The sequence below is a fragment of the Ovis aries genome, chromosome 15 (assembly GCF_016772045.2).
Source record: "Ovis aries strain OAR_USU_Benz2616 breed Rambouillet chromosome 15, ARS-UI_Ramb_v3.0, whole genome shotgun sequence".
Classification (NCBI taxonomy): Eukaryota; Metazoa; Chordata; class Mammalia; order Artiodactyla; family Bovidae; genus Ovis; species Ovis aries.
The window spans coordinates 52230553-52251675 of NC_056068.1; the positions used below are offsets into that span (position 1 = coordinate 52230553).

The 21123-nt window shown below is 39.3% G+C and overlaps 1 protein-coding gene across 10 annotated transcripts in view; it reads right to left on the reverse strand.

Annotated features, from left to right (window-relative positions):
• The window catches only part of C2CD3 (C2 domain containing 3 centriole elongation regulator), a 121515-nt gene that overhangs the window by 64519 nt on the left and 35873 nt on the right, over positions 1 to 21123 (reverse strand). For all 10 annotated transcript variants that reach the window (XM_060400014.1, XM_060400012.1, XM_060400008.1 and 7 more), the window contains 5 exons: positions 14802 to 14920; positions 10272 to 10394; positions 5469 to 5963; positions 3664 to 3815; positions 1379 to 1625 (listed from right to left, as the gene is read on the reverse strand). In XM_060400014.1, coding sequence (XP_060255997.1) covers positions 1379 to 1625; positions 3664 to 3815; positions 5469 to 5963; positions 10272 to 10394; positions 14802 to 14920 — 1136 coding nt within the window. The remainder of the gene's footprint in view (positions 1 to 1378; positions 1626 to 3663; positions 3816 to 5468; positions 5964 to 10271; positions 10395 to 14801; positions 14921 to 21123) is intronic.

Sequence of the window (21123 nt, forward strand, 5' to 3'; positions counted from 1 at the left end):
CTGAAAAGGTATTTGATAAAATTTAATCAGATGTTTCTGATTCTTTGTATGCTAAGAATAGAAGGCTATTTCCTTAACAAGATAAAGAACACATATTTGAAGCAGCTAAGTATCCGGTCCCATCACTTCATGGGAAATAGATGGGAAACAGTGGAAACAGTGTCAGACTTTATTTTTGGGGGCTCCAAAATCACTGCAGATGGTGACTGCAGCCATGAAATTAAAAGACACTTACTCCTTGGAAGAAAAGTTATGACCAACCTAGATAGCATATTCAAAAGCAGAGACATTACTTTGCCGACTAAGGTCCGTCTAGTCAAGGCTATGGTTTTTCCTGTGGTCATGTATGGATGTGAGAGTTGGACTGTGAAGAAGGCTGAGCGCCGAAGAATTGATGCTTCTGAACTGTGGTGTTGGAGAAGACTCTTGAGAGTCCCTTGGACTGCAAGGAGATCCAACCAGTCCATTCTGAAGATCAGCCCTGGGATTTCTTTGGAAGGAATGACGCTAAAGCTGAAACTCCAGTACTTTGGCCACCTCATGCGAAGAGCTGACTCACTGGAAAAGACTCTGATGCTGGGAGGGATTGGGGGCAGGAGGAGAAGGGGATGACAGAGGATGAGATGGCTGGATGGCATCACTGACTTGATGGACGTTGAGTCTGAGTGAACTCCAGGAGTTGGTGATGGACAGGGAGGCCTGGTGTGCTGTGATTCATGGGGTCGCAAAGAGTCGGACATGACTTGAGCGACTGAACTGAAATGAATAGATATTTTCCTAATAGTTCTTTCTCTGCTAGAGGCAATCAATTTGTCATTTAGATTCAGATTTAAAAATATAACATACAGTGGAGACTAAGATTTGACTATTCTAGTAAAGACATCAAATGTAAGATACAGGAGGACCTGATATAGTGGACTTAAGAGTCAAGAAGACCTGCTGAACAGCAATTCTCCCATTCTCAGCTACGTGACCCTGGATGAGTAACATAAACTCTAATTATATTTCATTACTTAAAAAAGAGAATGACAATGACCTACCTCATGTATAAGGGAATAAACACAATGAAGTATGTCAATGTGCTTTCTTAACAACTGTAAAGAACAAATTCCTTTTAAGTTATAAGTAGAAAAGTTAAGAATGTCACTTGAAAACTGCAACATGGTTTTGGTCAAGAAACAGAATATTTTGCTGGTTTACATTTAGGATCACTCTTCACCCCATCCCCATTTTCTCCCCCAGATTACCTTTTCTTTTTTTCACTGAGACTATTTTTTTTTAGGGCAGATTTAGGTTCACTTCAATTATTAAAGCATCACTTTATAATCCTTAAAATAAGATTATGTTTTTTGTAAACAATCAAGTGTTTGGTCACTACCATAGCAACAGATGCTACAGACGGCTGGTCCAGGAAATGGGCTGGCCTGGGGTTGAAGGGAGTAAGTGTTCCTTCTTCATTCCTTAATCTTTGTAGTGCTATTATCTGATCTGAAGAGCCCATAGCTAAAAAGACCCGAAGACTCCCATTTTGGTGGCCTGAGAACACGTCAATCACAGGCATGTAGCTGTCGACAGCAACAACTGGATACCGAGCATCAAGCAGCAGGCGAGAAACCTTGGGATCTCTAAAGAGAGAGAAATTGTGCATGAGCAAACAACAATCATCAATCATGTCATAGAGTTGCTCCATTTCTTATTTGTTTTCTCAGTTTGTTAAAAACAGAGCTACAAATAGAAAAGTAATGGTGGTTTGAAAAAATAGGATTCTACCCGTAATCCATCAAGTAAAAATGACAGGCAGATAAGTTCCAAATGCAGCAATCTGAGGGGGAAGTGATGTGTCTAACTTATCTCTGCATCATCATGGCCCCAAGGGTTGCTAAAGAGCATATTTTAGAGGTAGGCAGTGTGGCCAACTAGAAAAAGCATATAAATTTTGGAGTCCAGCAGATAAGTTTTGAGTAATATTACAAATAATATCTGCTAATTACTGAGTACTTACTATGTTATAAGCACTTTAGTTTCTTTAATCTTTCTAACATGGCAAAGGTTGCTATTCTTCACTATTCACATATGAGAAAAAAGTCTAAATGCTCTTCATTACCATGCTGAATCTAACATCTGCCTCTTACTTACTGTATGACTAAGTAATCAGTATAACTTTTGAAAGTGTTTCCACCTCTGTAAACTGTAGGTAAGAAAACCTACATCAAAGGGCTGTTGTTAGGACTAAACTGAGATAACCGATATAAAATGCCAACATGGTAAGTGCTTAGTAATTGATAGCTATTACTGTTCTACACACTCAGCAATGAAATGAAAGGGGTCTAAGGAAATGAAAAACAAAGGGGAATATCAGACCAGTCTAACACCACAACAAAAAAGGGGAAAAAGCCAAACGCCTACAGCTGACAACAACATCCATGATTCCAGCAGAACTCCTTAGGCTGACCAGGCTTCCCACTGTTACCATCATGTAAGTACTAAACTGTTCACTAGAGGCTTATTCCTTTATTTTCTCACTGGATCCTCATAATTGCTCCAAGAAGGAGGTAGGATATCTCTGATTACCCTCATTTTACAGATGATAAAAAGAAAGCCAGAGAGGCTGACGAGCTTCCCGGGTGGCTTAGATGGTAAAGCGTCTGTCTACAATGCGGGACACCCAGGTTCAATCCCTGGGTCGGGAAGATCTCCTGGAGAAGGAAATGGCAACCCATTCCAGTATTCTTGCCTGGAAAATCCCATGGATGGAGGAACCTGGTAGGCCACAGTCTATGGGGTCACAAAGAGTTGGACACAACTGAGCGACTTCACACACACAGAGAGGCTGACATCTCCAAGTTAAATGATAAGCTTCCTCATTTGTAAAATGGGGATAATGATAATATTTCCTGGAGTTATAGAAAGGCTCCTGTCAGACACTGCCCACAATAGTGCTCTTTGCAAAGTGCAAGGTGCAGCATTTAAAACACAGAACCATGAAAAGGTGGTTAGGAAAGAGTTCAGTTCTAGAATAACTAAAAATCAGTACCTTGAAACAAAAACTGAACAGTTTGTACTGAGGATGGAAATGATTTTCAGATAAATCAATATCCCATCTAACTTTGAATAGTGATAAATGAGGTACAGCAATCAAATCTGAAGGTCTAAAAGACAATGCTCAGTATAGAAATCTTACAAATGGTTGATGTGAACAATACTAACTAAAGTTTGTGACAGAGATAAACCACCAGTTCTGTGAGGTGATAAACTTTGGCAACTGAGCTTCTTGGTGAGGGGAGTGGACTAGAGAGCCAGATTCTCTGGGTTCTAATCCTGGTTCCACTACTTTAATACATATTACAAATTAATATTTAACTTTCCTGTGCCTCTGTTACCTCATTTGTAAACGGGAAATAAAATTTACCTGCCTCAGAGGATTGTTGTGAGGATTAAAGGACTTAATGTATGTAAGGTTCTTAGCATAGGGCCTGAAACATGGAAAGCAGTATCTGTATGATTGCTATAACCTAGGAGAAAGAGCAGCAAATGTAGTGAAATTGAGAAAAGTCCTCCAAGGAATTATTGGGCTGGATATGTTTGCAAACTGCAAATACTCCTATTCAAGTTCATACAAAGTTAAAAATGTAAAAAAAGAATACTTCAAAAGGTCCTATTTACTTGAATGACATGTAAAACTGATGCAGGGGGAGTTTCACCAGCCCGAGAAGCTTGTCCTGTCCTGGGCTCCGCACCTTGTTCCAAGTTTCAATTATCATCACATTGTTCTTAAGCCTTTCCAGACATTTGGAAGACAGAGAGACAGGAATCACCTGGGGAGAGAGACAACCAAAAAACAAAACCAAACCCCACATCTGAGACAAAGTATTAACTTATACTTTTATTTAACAAGCATTTACTAAAAGCCTATTTGCTATGCACAGTGGTAGGAGCTGAAGACATCAAAATAAAACCCACTCTGTATCCTCAGTCTCAAGCCATAGCCTTGTTTAGAGACAAACACATAAAGGCCAAATTCATAAAGGCATGAATTCTCTGATGACAAAGCTCATCTAGACAGGGCTTCTGGGGCACAGGTGGGAAAAGAGGATGTTTAGAAAACTGCAAGTAGTTGAACACAGCTGGAGTATCTAGCGTGCAGAGAAGGGGACACTGGAGAAGTACAGGCAGGGTCTTATAGCCCAAATTAGGATCCGAATTCTAGCCTGAAGGCTATGCGGAATCACTGAAATGTTTTAAGCAGGGGAGTAAAATATTCAGGTTAGTGTTTTAGAAAGATCATTACCGTTGGTACACAGAAGAAGGAATGGACAGCGAGAGACAAACAGGTAGGACAGTCGGCGAGCTATCTGGAACAGGAATGAGGGCTTGAATGAAAGCAGTGGCAATGGAGTAGAGGTAAGACAATTTATTCCAGAGATAATTAAGTTTGTAGCATCTACTGGATTTGGTAAGTTATTACGTAAAGAAAGACTCAAAGTCAACTTCTAGGTTCTGCTTGGGTTTCTCAGTGAATTATAATATGAATTAGGGCAGATAGGAGGAAGAGGAACAGATTTGGAAGGAATAATAAATTCAGATTTGAATACATCTGAATTAATTTTCCATTTACACAACTTTATTGAATACCTGCAATTTGCCAGGGGACATGTTAGGTACCAAGAGGAAAGGGCTTGATTTAGGTGGTGACGACCAGAAGGCAGCTAGACACAGAGATCTGGAACCAGAAGGAAATGCCTGGCCTACAAAGAAGTGTGGATCTGGAAGTCATCTTCACACACATGAAGCTATGGGAGTAGATGAGGTGACTATGGGGAAAAGAGGGTTGGTCTGGAGAATGCTAAGCATAAAGTAATGAACAGGGATACTAACAATTAGAAGTAGGAGACACGGAGAAGTGCTGGGGTCACAGTCCTTTTCCTAGGGTTCCTACTAGCTCAACGACTGGAGAAGAACAGCTGTTGAGTCAGAAGGAAAATGAGAGGAGAGAACCACAAAAATCAAGGGAGGAAACAATTTAGGCAATAGCAATAAAATCTATTGAGAAATCAAGTAAGATGAGTATTTAAATCAGCGGAGGAATAAATGAGTCTAAGGAAAAATAAATGAGAGACTGGAAACAGAAAAGAAAAAAGTTTAACTGATCTAAGTCCTAGAGGAAACAGAAAGAAACAGAACTCAGAATTCAGGCAAAAGAAATAGCAGGAAACCATATAAACAGAACAGAAAGAAAGAAAGACACAAAATGTTTCAAAATGTTGGCAATGTCTTTTCTTCCTCCTATCCAATAGTGGGATTGGATCTGCACACCAGATGATGATAAAAGTGCCCACCCCCTCCAAGTCTGAACATTCTCTGTTTCCTTTACAGTGTACTTGTGATCTGGGAAACATACTTCTCTTCCCTCCCCAACTCCCATCTTCATCCTTAATGCATATGGAACATTAAGACATGTACAAAGTTACCTGAGAAAAGTTAAAGACTGGTTTTGTTGTGCCCCATGCAATGACAGATCTGGTGACTTCTTCTGTGCTGAAGAGTTTGCAATTTAAATAAACATTGCTTGATGGTTGTTTCTCAGATTCTCCAGTAACGAAATCTTTTCCATCTGGCACCATCAATAGCACATGCAAGAGCAAAGCACTCTCTTCTGTTGACCCATTCATCTCATTTACCAAATCATGAGAGGCTGGCGCTGCCATGAAGGTTGAAGAATTTGGTATAAAAGGGCTAGGTGACTTTGGGGTAGGGAGCATCAGATTCTGCATTTTCTTTACAGTTTCTTCATAAGTTTGATTTAGGGTCTGTGGGTTTTTGCTACAAGTAACATCTTGAACAGTTTCTGGCAGTGTCTTATCTGGATTTGTAAGAGCACTAAGTGGGGTGTGTTGGGTGTTGCTACTCAACTCTGTATTGACACCAGTGAAATCCTTGTTATCTAAAACAAGCTCCACTGTTACCTAGAAAACATAAAAGGAAGAAAGTTAATAGGGATATCTTCTAGAATCGGAATCAGAATTTTGGAGCTAGAAGCAGCATCAGATTGTTAGGATATAAATTAATTCATACTCAAATATCACAACAGTAGGAACACTAAGAGACTGCCTTACCTTACCAGGATTAAGAAAGGCAGATAATTCATCAATAACACAAGACGAGCCTACAACATCATCTTGTGCCAGAAAATAAGGGAAATGCTCAGAAAAGAATGGAGACATACTGTAAGGACAGAATTCAGTTGAAGGGGCTCCCATTGGACAAAAATATGGGACAAGTTGAGTTTCAAAATGAATAATAATAGTAGTGGGTTATAAGCTTTTGAATAATGTCAGAATCCATGAGTCCATATGACTATCAACAAATAAGGGAGAAGGGACAACTCTTCTGTATAGAATGCCAATTAATAAATGCATGGGGGGGTGGAGTTAATAGCGAAGTTAGAAAATCACATCCTTTCAATTATCATAGTAATAAGCCATTCAGATAAACCCCAAATGGAGGGCACTGTACAAAGTAACTGGCTTTACTTTTTTTTTTAAACACAATTAAGATTTATACAATTTTCACATAACAGTAGGATACAAATTCTCTTCAAGTTCCCATAGACTATAAATTAGGAGACACTGGAACATATCCAGGGACATAAAACAAGGTGCAAAAATGTCACAGTTTAAAGGTACTGAAATCAAACAGAGTCTGTTCTCTTAGCACTGTGGAATTATATTAGAAATCAATATTAAGAGATATCTGAGAATAATCCACATATTTTCAAGTATAATGTGACATTTACCAAGAGAGATCTTTGACTTAGGCATCAAAAGTCTCATCAAAGGTAATGAAGTATCTTTATTATTGGAAAAAAAAAACCCAAAAACTTTTCAGAGAGTGATTGCAGAAAAGAAAGCATTTAAATGAGAAATTAATAATAAAATGATAAATTATTATTAACAATACTTTAAACAAAAGCCCATGTATTTGGAAATGAAATGTCCACTTTTAAATGCTGGGTGTTTCTAACAAGCCATAACAAGGAAAATGAGATGGCCTTACTTTCAGAAACAGTACAGTACTGAAAGACAAAGAAGCGCAGCACAACTGTTCCAGACGAAAGGAGATGAGAGAGATACAACATTTAAATGCAACAGAGCTTTGGTTCTTGAGTCTGAAAAACAAACCCAAGTAGTATTTCTAACACAGTTTCACTTATTAATGACTGTTAATGGCCTATAATCAAACCCTCCCTATTTGCTATGCAAATAAGACCACTATGTAAATTGAGGTTAATTAATTGTTTAAAGGTTCTTCCCTTCTTCAGAATCAGCTACCCTATTATCTTATGTTTCATGTAAGACATGCAAGCTCTCTTACTTATCATATGAATAAAGGTAATAAGCAAAATTTAATTCATTATAAATAAATAAATGTAACAGATGATCCTGGACTGGAAAAAATGCTACAAAGGGAAGTATTGGTACAGTTGGTGAAATCGGAGTATGACCTATAGATAGAATATAGTTTTGCTGTTCAACTGATCTTCATCACTGTACAGCATTATGTATGATGCTGCCATTGTTATTAGGAAGTGAAGTGAAGGTCGCTCAGCTGTGTCTGACTCCTTACAACTCCATGGACTATATATACAGTCCATAGAATTCTCTAGCCCAGAATACCGGAGTGGGTAGCCATTCCCTTCTCCAAGGGATCTTCCCAACCCAGGGATCCACCCAGGGGATCTTACTGCAGGAGGATTCTTTACCAGCTGAGCCACCAGGGAAACCCAAGAATAACAATTTTCCTAATTGTTATGAGGAAAAACAACACAGAATTCAAGGAGAAAGGTTTAATGTCTGTAACATAGTCTAGAAATTGTATATGTGTACAGAAACAGAGACTGGGGAAGGAGACAAAAACAGAGAGAGAAGAGGTGGATAATTATAAAGCAAATATGAAGAATAATTGCTGAGTTCAGGTAATAAGGGTATATGAATTCCCTGTACTATTTTTGCAATTTCTGTCTAAGTTTGAAGTTATTTTTCAAAGTTTAAAAATGTTAAAAAGTAAAAAAGGATGTGGGATAAATGCTGAATGAAAATGGTCACTATTTTATGAGACTGAATTACTAGAGATAATGGGGACTTGTACCTTTCATTTGAAATCCACAGCAAAACTCTTTTGCTCTATTGAATATAGACTGCAATCTATCTAGAACAGTACTTCTCTCAACAAAGAGAAACAATTTCTAGTCCATCAATTCTATTTATTACTCCTTTCTGATTACAAACCTTAGAGTCCAGAATGGACTAGGAAAGCAAAAAAAATTAGACTTCGGTAGGGGAAGAATAATGTGATATTCATTTTCTTCAATGATAAGTGAAACAAGTCTCTAAATGGTATTTATTACTAAGAAGGCCAGAAAGAGGTCAGAGAGGGCTTCCAAGGAGAAGCAGCACGAAAATCAAGAACAAAAGCAAGAATGCATAAACCAGAATGAACACCTTGGCAATTCTTTACATAGTTTGACATGGCTATTAGTAGGGAAGCTGCAAGAGAGATAGCTGCAGTGGTCTGGGGTCATAAGATGGGCCCTTTTATCCTTTGGGTGATAAGGAGTCATGGAAATGTTTTAAGCATGGCTGTGATGATTTCAAAAGCCCACCAGGACAATAGGACAGAGCTATACTGAAGCCACACATTCAAATTCTTCCACCTAATGGGAATGTAAATTGGTGTAGCCACTGTGGAAAACTGTATGAAGGTGACTCAAAAAACTAAAAATAGAACTATCATATGATCCAGCAATTTCCCTCACGGATACACAAATGAAAGAAACAAAAACACTAATTTGAAAAAATACACCCACCTCAATGATACAAGCATTATTTACAATTACCAAGATACGGATGAAGCCTAAGTATCCAACACAGATGAATGAATAATGAAGATGTTGTATATACAATGGAATACTACTCAATCATAAAAAAGAACAAAAATCTTGCCATTTGCAAAAACATGGGTGGTCCTGGAGGGTATTATGCTAAGGGAAATAAGTCAGACAGAGAAAGAGAAATACTGTATCATTTATATGTGGACTCTAAAAACACAACAAACTTGTGAATATAACCAAAAAAAAAACAAACTCACAGATGCAGAGAACAAATTAATGGTGGGGAAAGAGATGGGGCAGGAACAAAACAGAGGCAGCAGATTAAGAGGCACAAACTATTATGTACAATGTAAAATAAGCAGCAAGGATATATTGTGCAGTTCAGGGAATATAGTCAATATTTTACAGTAACTATAAATGGAATATAACTTTTAAAAAGCATGAATCACTATACTGTACACCCATAACTTATATTGCACATCAACTATATTTCAATTAAAGAAATGATTAGGGTAAGCTCTAAAAAAATTTCTTTCACCTAAGAAACTGATGCTTCTGAATAAAAGGAAAGAACTCTCGCTCTGATGAATTACATTCAGCATCCAGGCACAAACTCAGTCACTTCTCTCCTTGTTCACTGCCACTTCTCTAATCCTAACCATCAATCATTTCTTCTCTGGATGCAATCGATTCATTATTTTCCCTCCTGTACCCTACAATATTCTCCACAGGGCCATCTTTTAAATGTAAATCAGGTATTACTTTCATGTTTGTTTCAATGTTCTTCTTGGCTCTTAGTAAGACCTTTACTCTTACTACAAAGCTCTGAACAATATGACTCCTGCCTGTCTAGCCAATCTCCCATTTGGATCACTGTCCTGTGGCAACATTCTGTCCCCTGATGAAGTCAGCCCATTCTCACTTTAGGGTCTTCGCATGTGCCATTCTTTTCTCTGGAATGATCTTCCTCGTGCGTTTAACTTGGTGGTCTCTTCCTCTCATTCTTCAATTACCACCTAAATGTCACCTTCTTGGAGACATCTTTCCATCTCCTATTTCCTCCCAGGTACTTACAATCATATGTGTGTGCATGCTAAGTTGCTTCAGTTGTGTTCGACTCTTTGCAACCCCGTGGACTGTGGTCCGCCAGGCTCCTCTGTCCATGAGATTCTCCAGGCAAGAATACTGGAGGGGGCTGCCATGCCCTCCTCCAGGGTATCACATAGCACACCCTTTAGCTTGTTCACAGAACTTGTGTTATCCTATTTTAACATAAGCTGCAAAAGTTAAGATGCTGATCTTCTCGTTCACTGCTACATTCTCAGGCCAGGCCAGTAACACATGCTCCATAAATGCTTGACTACCTGAATGTGTATCAACCTACCTTGATGGGGCCAAGAGGAGTCTGACCATTCTCCTGTTGTACTGGAAGCTGGTCACTGAAAGAAAGCAGCTCAGACTGAATGACCGTTCGTAAAGGAAGTGATGCAGAACCAATGACTTCTGGCTGAGAAAAGAGGGAAAGAAAAAGTTTAGGTTAAATTAAAGAGGAGCCACAGGGACTAAATAAGACAACATATGATGACTTATAAAGGAATCCATCCTTTATGAAGTCAATCAGTTCAGTTCAGTTCAGTCACTCAGTCGTGTCCGACTCTTTGTGACCCCATGAACCGCAGCACGCCAGGCCTCCCTGTCCATCACCAACTCCCAGAGTCCACTCAAACCCATGTCCATTGAGTTGGTGATGCCATCCAACCATCTCATCCTGTGTCATCCCCTTCTCCCTCTGCCCGCAATCTTTCCCAGCATCAGGGTCTTTTCAAATGAGTCAGCTCTTCCCATCAGGTGGCCAAAGTGTTGGAGTTTCAGCTTCGACATCAGTCCTTCCAATGAACATCCAAGACTGATCTCCTTTAGGATGGACTGATTGGATCCCCTTGTTGTCCAAGGAACTCTCAAGAGTCTTCTCCAACACCACAGTTCAAAAGCATCAATTCTTCGGCACTCAGCTTTCTTTATAGTCCAACTCTCACATCCATACATGACCACTGAAACCACAGCCTTGACTAGACAGACCTTTATTGACCAAGTAATGTCTCTGCTTTTGAATATGCTGTCTAGGTTGGTCATAACTTTACTTCCAAGGAGTAAGTGTCTTTTAATTTCATGGCTGCAATCACCATCTGCAGTGATTTTGGAGCCCCCCAAAATAAAGTAAGCCACTGTTTTCATTGTTTCCCTACCTATTTGCCATGAAGTGATGGGACCAGATGCCATGATCTTCATTTTCTGAATGTTGAGCTTTTAAGTCAACTTTTTCACTCTCCTCTTTCACTTTCATCAAGAGGTTCTTTAGTTCCTCTTCACTTTCTGCCATAAGGATGGTGTCATCTGCATATCTGAGGTTATTGATATTTCTTCCAGCAATCTTGATTCCAGCTTGTGTTTCTTCCAACCCAGCGTTTCTCATGATGTACTCTGCATAAAAGTTAAATAAGCAGGGTGACAATATACAGCCTTGACGTACTCCTTTTCCTATTGGGAACCAGTCTGTTGTTCCATGTCCAGTTCTAACTGTTGCTCCCTGACCTGCATATAGGTTTCTCAAGAGGCAGGTCAGGTGGTCTGGTATTCCCATCCCTTGAAGAATTTTCCAATTTATTGTGGTCCACACAGTCAAAAGCTTTGGCATAGTCAATAAAGCAGAAAGAGATGTTTTTCTGGAACTCTCTTGCTTTTTCAATGATCCAGCAGATGTTGGCAATTTGATCTCTGGTTCCTCTGCCTTTTCTAAAACCAGCTTGAACGTCTGGAAGTTCACGGTTCATGTATTGCTGAAGCCTGGCTTGGAGAATTATAAGCATTACTAGCATGTGAAATGAGTGCAATTGAGCGGTAGTTTGAGCATTCCTTGGAATTGCCTTTCTTTGGGATTGGGATGAAAACTGACCTTTTCCAGTCCTGTGGCCACTGCTGATTTCCAAACTTGCTGGCATATTGAGTGCAGCACTTTCACAGCATCATCTTTCAGGATTTGAAATAGCTCAACTGGAATCGCATCACCTCCACTAGCTTTTGTAGTGATGCTTTCTAAGGCCCACTTGACTTCACATTCCAGGATGTCCGGCTCTAGGTGAGTGATCACACCATGTTGATTATCTGGGTTGTGATGATCTCTTTTGTACAGTTCTGTGTATTTTTGCCACCCCTTCTTAGTATCTTCTGCTTCTGTTAGGTCCCTACCATTTCTGTCCTTTATTGAGCCCATCTTAGCATGAAATGTTCCCTTAGTATCTCTAATTTTCTTGACGAGATCTCTAAGTCTTTCCCATTCTATCGTCTTCCTCTATTTCTTTGCATTGATTGCTGAGGAAGGCTTTCTTATCTTTCCTTGCTATGGTCTGGAATTCTGCATTCAAATGGGTATATCTTTCCTTTTCTCCTTTGCTTTTCACGTCCCTCCTTTCCACAGCTATTTGTAAGGCCTCTTCGGACAGCCATTTTTCTTTTTTGCATTTCTTTTTCTTGGGGATGGTCTTAATCCCTGTCTCCTGTACAATGTCATGAACCTCCATCCATAGTTCATCAGGCACTCTATCAGATCTAGTCCCTTAAATCTATTTCTCACTTCCACTGTAGAGTCGTAAGACATTTGATTTAGGTCATACCTGAATGGTCTAGTGGTTTTCTCCACTTTCTTCAATTTCAGTCTGAATTTGGCAATGAGGAGTTCATGATCTGGGCCACAGTCAGCTCCTGGTCTTGTTTTTGCTGACTGTATAGAGCTTCTCCATCTTTGGCTGCAAAGAATATAATCAATCTGATTTCGGTGTCGACCATCTGGTGATGTCCATGTGTAGTCTTCTCTTGTGTTGTTGGAATAGGGTGTTTGTTATGAACAGTGCGTTCTCTTGGCAGAACTCTATTAGCCTTTGCCCCGCTTCATTCTGTACTCCAAGGCCATATTTGCCTATTACTCCAAGTGTTTCTTGACTTCCTACTTTTGCATTCCAGTCCCCAATAGCTTAATTATTTGGCTGAAGCAGCTCTTAAGTGGTAGCCCATATTCTGCCATTGTGGTCTCCCTTTCGGGTTTCACCACTTCTCTGTGAAAGATTAGAGAGCGTTTCAGGAGTCAGAAAGAAGTTAGGAGATTTTTTTTTCTGTTTTTAAGAGTTAGTTCCTACAAAAAAAGTTTAACTTCAGTCTTAAAAATAAAAAGTGCAATTAAGATGATACAAATGTTTGCCATTAAAACTAGGAAAACTATTAAAAATATACCCAATACTGTCAAGGTTATGGAGAAACAGAGGCTGTCATCTGTCTGAAGTTGGGAATATAAACTGGCAGCATTACTTCTGAAAGGAAATTTAGCAAAAAATATAAAAAGCTTTTAATATTCATATTCTTTGGCCCAGTTACTTCACTTCTGGAAATTTATACTGAAGAAATAACAATACTTGATAATTTTATATGCAATGTATATTTTAAAAGTTACAATGAGAAATGATTAAATGTTCAATAATCAGGGATTATTCATTATACCACATTCCTAGAATGGAATACATAGCTGTTAAATGATTTTTACTAAAATTTGAAATAATATGAACAATTTTTGTTATGTTTATGAGAAATAGGGTATTAAGTTATATACATATAGTAAAACCTCCACATATTTATAAAATTATGTGGAAGAGTAAATATGCATTTTTGAAAAAAATGAATAAAAATGCTTACGACAATGTTAAATTAAAAAAGGATAAAAGTTGCATATAAAATTATCCTAATACTGTCAAAGATTTATACATATATTGTATTCATTTGAAGAAGATAAAAATGACATACATAAACATTAACAACAGCTATTTCTTGGTGATGAAATTATAGGTGATTTTTGTGTTTTAAAAATATTTTTCTATTAAAAACATAATTCTTTACAACTAGAAAAAGCTATTAACTACTGATTCAATGCAAATATACTGAAATGCTCCTATTTTGCTGTATTTTCCAAAATGAACCTATATTATTTAAATCCCCTGAAAATACAAACAAAAAGAAAATAAGGTGCATTCTTCATGCTAACCATACCAAAGAGGTCAAATGTTATAAAAACTACTCTTTTAGTTGAAGGAAGTAAAAATTGCTCATAATTATTGATTCTTGTTGTACCAACTGCAAGTGGATTTTATAAAGCTGGAATTAGCTGATAAAACTGCTACCCACAATATATTATTTTGGATATGGGGTGGATATCTTATATATTCTGTCTGAAAAAAGAAAGTAGAGTCTCAGATTAAGGCTACTATTCTGTATCAATCCAAAGAGTCAACTCTCCACAGCAGGGAGCACAGCAAAGAGCTTAAGAACTTAGGATCTATAAAGACTTGGAATAGTCCTGGCTTTGTCTTTTATTAGCTTTATTATTCGGGCGATCTTAGACCTAAGTTATTCACTGAAGATGATGATAAAAGTCGCTCAGTCGTGTCCGACTCTTTGCGACCCCATGGACTATAGATATATAGTCCGTAGAATTCTCCAGGCCAGAATATTGGAGTGGGTAACCTTTCCCTTCTCCAGGGGATCTTCCCAAGCCAGGGATTGAACCCAGGTCTCCCACATTGAAGGCGGATTCTTTACCAGCTGAGCCACAAGGGAAGCCCAAATTGAAGATAACAGGTACCTAATTCAGACTTGTTTTAATGATTAAATTTGATAGTATCCATGCAGAGTCTTTAGCATATCTACCTTATTTAAACAGAAATTTAAAATTATAATAGACAATAATTCATAAGTATTACTATTGTTTGAGACTGGAAAAATTTCTAGTGTAAGATACGAGCGTAATTTTAAGTATGCTCCAAATCCTGATGTGACTAAATGGTAAGACAAAAGTCATAATCACTTGAAGTACCTTTTTCTGTGGGGCTTTCTTTGTGTAAATTTGGAAAGTAAGATTGGAATTCCACCAGTGTTTGATCATTGGGCCACCAAACTGTACTGGAAACACAGATCTCTGCTGGAATTTCACCACTGTAAGAAGAACCAGACACATAAGCACATGTCATACCATCCAACTAGAGCCATTTCATCAATTCATGCCTTGATACCACCCACCTCTCTTTCAAATCTAACTAAAATCTCTTCTAGGAACCCAGTCAGTGTAATTTCCCAGAGTGTTAGGGTTACAGGACTTTGCTCCTCCCACTGTGATGAGTCACTTCGAGCAGTCAGCCGAGAGGCTGAGGAGAGGGAGCCGAGGAAGCCCCGGCAGCAGTGCTGGCCCACGTTTCAGGGCCCTATCGGTAGACCAGTACTCCTTATTTGAGATGCGGGCTTTGTGACCATGATCTTGCGGTGCTCAATGGAAATGCCAAACATTAGTTATGCTTGGAAAGAACTTAAAGAGCAACTGGGTGAAGATATTGATTCTAAAGTGAAGGGAAAGGTCTTTCTCAAAGGAAAGCAGGGTGTTTGCTTTGATATCCCTGCTGCATCAGGAACAGAAGTACAGGAAAAGTGGCATGATTCACGGTGCTGGCAGCTTTCTGTGGCCATGGAGCAACCAGAGCTGGAAGGACCATGGGAAGGATATTACAAATTCTGAGGACAGAGGGAAGGCAATTGAGGCTTCAGGGGACAGTGTGAGGCTAACCAGGGTGTCAGGGAACAGCGGAAAAGAAGTAGAAGCTTCAGAGGACAGCGAGCAGGAGGTGGCTACACAAGTAACAGATTCCAAAACAAAGCCAGAAGCAGAGTTTTAATAAAGCATTCAGACAGTACTTGGAAGTAGAGGATTTATTTGGCAAAAACAGAACAAGGTTCAGCAACATGGAACTGAATATTATTTTTCATACAAAGTTAAAAGCAATTGTATTTCCTTCCTGACCACTTTCCCAGTCCCCATCTCTTCAAGAGATAAGCTTCATCTAAATTATTTCATATGATTGATGACAGCCATTTATAACTTTATTGCTATTTATATCTCGGGTATTACTTTGGAAAAGGGGTAGAGATTCATTACATATTCTAATGTATTGTCTACAGATTGTAAAGTCAAGTCAAGGATATATTGGAGAAGGAAACGGCAACCTACTCCAGTACTCTTGCCTGGAAAATCCCATGGATGGAGGAGCCTGGTAGGCTATAGTCCATGGGGTCACTAAGAGTCAGACACGACTCAGCAGCTTCACTTTCACTTTTCACTTTCATGCACTGGAGAAGGAAATGGCAACCCACTCCAGTATTCTTTCCTGGAGAATCCCAGGGACGGAGAAGCCTGATGGGCTGCCGTCCATGGGGTTGCACAGAGTTGGACAAGACTGACATGACTTAGCAGCAGCAGCACCAAGGCTATATCTGCTGATACTTAGACAAAAAATTTTTTATTGAAGGTAATTGTTTTACAGAATTTTGTTGTTTTCTATCAAATCTCAATGTGAATCAGCCATTTTAAGTTGACCTGTCTTTATACTTAGAAATGTCTCTTAATAGTAGACTTCCCTGTTGGCTCAGATGGTAAAGAAATCTGCCTGCAATGCAGTAGATCCATGTTCGATCCCCGGATCGGGAATATTCCCTGGAGAAGGAAATGGCAACCCACTCCAGTATTCTTGCCTGGAGAATTCCATGGATAGAGGAGCCTGGCGGGCTAAGTCCATGGGGTCACAAAGACTTGGACACAACTGAGCGACTATCCCTATAAGACTGAAATAACAAAGACAAAGAGAAAACCCTGGGTACAGTACAGAGAAGATAAGGAGGGCTACGCTGCTCTGCTTTGCTACGAGAAATAATCAGTGTCATGCATATGCACACTGGATGTGTAAAGAGACATATCATACACTTCACTGGGTGTAAGGTATGGCTTAGTGTTTTAAAAGACAAGTTGATAGGTAGTATAATGAAAGAAGGGAGATGGCTGGACAATGAGGGATAAATGAAGAGAAGAACTGAATCAAAAGCTATGATAATGAAAATGAGTTTATTTTCTGACTGAAGACTAGGGGACTCCTCTTGTCACAATTGGACAAGTGTGATGTTCATTTGCAGTGTTGGGCAAAATGGAGTCTGTTTTTTACACAGAAAGAAAAGGTTTCTGCTGTAATAGCAAGTGTGAATGGGATAAATGATGGTAGTATCTGAGTCTGTGCTCCCTGCTATGGGGCTTTAATAGGTTTTTAAAAACAGGAATGTGGGGTAGAATCATTTGATATATGACTAAGTTCTGTTATTTACTAATGAACCGCTTCAGCCACAATTTATCACCTGTAAAATGATCTTCCAGTTCATTCACTTCTAGACCCTTAAAATGGATCTGAAGAACCCACACAAAAATGCCCAGATACAGGGAATCCACTATCTCTAATATTCATTCAAACAGCCCACTTGATCCACTGATCTCTATCCTTGCCATCTTAATTCTTGACTCTATTTATTTCTCTTGGTACTCATGGACAGAATCTGGGCCTTGTTATTTGGATCCATCCACAGGAACTGTTAACAAAAGGTCTGGTCCCAGCAAGCCCACACTCACTAGAGCAGTTTCCCTGCGTCTCCCACCATGGAAAGAGAAGTAAGACAACACCTACACCTCACTGGTGTGCTGAGATCAACTGAGGTAACAGATAAAAGAGCACTTTAAAACTTTAAAACACTATGAAACATTTAAAACACTATAAAATCTCTTTTACAAAAATAACTCTATATCAACCTGGTGCTACTTGGATTTCTCCTTACTACTTAAGTATGTCTTGGCACTGTTATTTTATTTCTTATATAATTCTGTTTCATAAGCTCATTATTATTTTAAACTAAAAGTGAGTTAAGGCAATAATGGAAGAAGAAATTCATATAAACAAATTGCTAGCAATATCCCTAAAACACTTTTTTTTAAAAGAGCTGAAGCAGTTACTGAAAATATCTTGTCCATTGCATGTCATTATTGAGAGGGGCCCACAGATGGAAAGGCCATTGTGTTCAGGGCCACAGAATTAAGTGTCTGGTATAACCAGAGCTAGAACTTTTCCAATTCTTGACTTGATGCTTATTCCATATGTCCCATATTATCCTTCTCAGAATGACAAAAGGAAAACTCAGTCTCTGTGGCCAAAAATAATAATGCATGAGAAACAATACAGATTAAGTGAATACACTTTGGAATCAAAAAAGTTCTAGGTGCAAATTCTAGTTCAACCATAAATCAGCTGTATTATCTTAGCCAAGTTATTTAATTGATTTATGCCTTAGCTTCCTTTTTCCTCATCTACCTTTATGTGTTTTAAAGGATCACATGATGAACGTACCTGTAACACTGATAATATAGCGTGCCCCAAATGTAAACTACTATTCAGTTCAGTCGCTCAGTCGTGTCCGACTCTTTGCGACCCCACGAATCACAGCATGCCAGGCCTCCCTGTCCATCACCAACTCCCAGAGTTCACTCAAACTCATGTCCATTGAGTCGGTGATACCATCCAGCCATCTCTTCCTGTCATCCCCTTCTCCTTCTGCCCCCAACCCCTCCCAGCATCAGGGTCTTGTGAATGAGTCTACTCTTTGCATGAGGTAGAAAAAGTATTGGCGTTTCAGCTTCAGCATCAGTCCTTCCAACGAACACCCAGGAGTGATCTCCTTTAGGATGGACTGGTTGGATCTCCCTGCAGTCCAAGGGACTGTCAAGAGTCTTCTCCAACACCACAGTTCAAAAGCATCAATTCTTTGGTGCTCAGCTTTCTTCACAGTCCAACTCTCACATCCATACATGACTATATGGAAAAACCATAGCCTTGACTAGATGGACCTTTGTGGGCAAAGTAATGTCTCTGCTTTTCAACATGCTATCTAGGTTGGTCATAACTTTCCTTCCAAGGAGTAAGCGTCTTTTAATTTCATGGCTGCAATCACCATCTGCAGTGATTTTGGAGCCCCCCAAAATAGCCTAACACTGTTTCCACCATTTCCCCATCTATTTCCCATGAAGTGATGGGACCAGATGCCATGATCTTCATTTTCTGAATGTTGAGCTTTAAGCCAACTTTTTCACTCTCCTCTTTCACTTGCATCAAGAGGCTTTTTAGTTCTTTGCTTTATGCCATAGGGTGGTGTCATCTGCATATCTCAGGTTATTGATATTTCTTCCAGCAATCTTGATTCCAGCTTGTGCTTCTTTCAGCCCAACATTTCTCATGATGTACTCTGCATATAAGTTAAATAAGCAGGGTGACAATATACAGCCTTGACGTACTCCCTTCCCTATTTGGAACCAGTCTGTTGTTCCATATCCAATTCTAACTGTTGCTTCCTGACCTGCATATAGGTTTCTCAGGAGGCAGGTCAGGTGATCTGGTATTCCCATCCCTTGAAGAATTTTCCACAGTTTATTGTGGTCCATGCAGTCAAAGGCTTTGGCATAGTCAACAAAGCAGAAATAGATGTTTTTCTGGACCTCTCTTGCCTTTTCCATGATCCAGCGGATGTTGGCAACTTGATCTCTGGTTCCTCTGCCTTTTCTAAAACCAGCTTGAACGTCTGGAAGTTCACGGTTCACGTATTGCTGAAGCCTGGCTTGGAGAATTTTGAGCATTACTTTACTAGCATGTGAGATGAGTGCAATTGTGTGGTAGTTTGAGCATTCCTTGGCATTGCCTTTCTTTGAGATTGGAATGAAAACTGACCTTTTCCAGTCCTGTGGTCACTGCTAAGTTTTCCAAATTTGCTGGCATACTGAGTGCAGCACTTTCACAGCATCATCTTTCAGGATTTGAAATAGCTCAACTGGAATTCCATCACCTCCACTAGCTTTGTTCATCATGATGCTTTCTCAGGCCCACTTGACTTCGCATGCCAGGATGTCTGGCTCTAGGTGAGTGCTCACACCATCATGATTATCTGGGTCGTGAAGCTCTTTTTTGTACAGTTCTTCTGTGTATTCTTGCCACCTCTTCTTAATATCTTCTGCTTCTGTTAGGTCCAGACCATTTCTGTCCTTTATCGCGCCCATCTTTGCATGAAATGTTCCTCGGTATCTCTAATTTTCTTGAAGAGATCTCTAGTCTTTCCCATTCTGTTCTTTTCCTCTATTTCTTTGCACTGATCGCTGAAGAAGGCTTTCTTATCTCTTCTTGCTATTTTTTGGAACTCTGCATTCAGATGCTTATATCTTTCCTTTTCTCCTTTGCTTTTTTGCTCCTCTTCTTTTCATAACTATTTGTAAGGCCTCCTCAGACAGCCATTCTGCTTTTTTGCATTTCTTTTCCATGGGGATGGGGATGGTCTTGATCCGTTTCCTGTAGAATGTCACGAACCTCTGTCCATAGTTCATGAGGCACTCTGTCTATCAGATCTAGTCCCTTAAATCTATTTCTCACTTCCACTGTATAATCATAAGAGATTTGATTCAGGTCATACCTGAATGGTCTAGTGGGAAAACTATTATTAGTTATATGCTATTTTAGAGTTTAATGCTTTTACATTCATTATCCTATCTGACTGTACATTAAGCTCTTGTGTAGTACAGGCAGCCCTTGCTTTGGAGATACTATGTTAACTGAAACTCATGCATATCAGAACCATGTCCTTGCTGTATTTCAGTTTTATAGATGGGGAACATGAGGCTCAGAGAAGTTTTAAGGAGCTCATCAAATATCATATGGAGAGAAGGTAGAAGAGGGAAGACCTGAGAAAAGAATCCAACATTTTTGTTTGCATTGGGGTTTGATAAAAACAGATTAATTGTGTTAAAGCTTCTCAAACATACTTCAGCCAGCAGAATCAATTATACACTCTCAAATGCTTTGAACAAACCTATACAGTACCTTTTGTTGCTATCAGTCACTTGCTGCTGCTGCTAAGTCACTTCAGTTGTGTTCGACTCTGTGCGATCCCAGAGACAGCAGCCCACCAGGCTCCCCCGTCCCTGGGATTCTCCAGGCAAGAACACGAGTGGGTTGCCATTTCCTTCTCCAATGCGTGAAAGTGAAAAGTGAAAGTGACGTCGCTCAGTTGTGTCCAACTCTTAGCGACCCCATGGACTGCAGCCTACCAGACTCCTCCGTCCATGGGATTTTCCAGGCAAGAGTACTGGAGTGGGCTGCCATTGCTCCCCACTCCAGTGGGGTAATTTACAGAGTATTTTAGTAAGTAATTGAAAGAGTAATTATTAAGTCATTTAAAGAGTATTTTAAATCACTTTAGGTGCTATTTTTAAGGGCAAATAAGGATTTATTTTAAGGGTA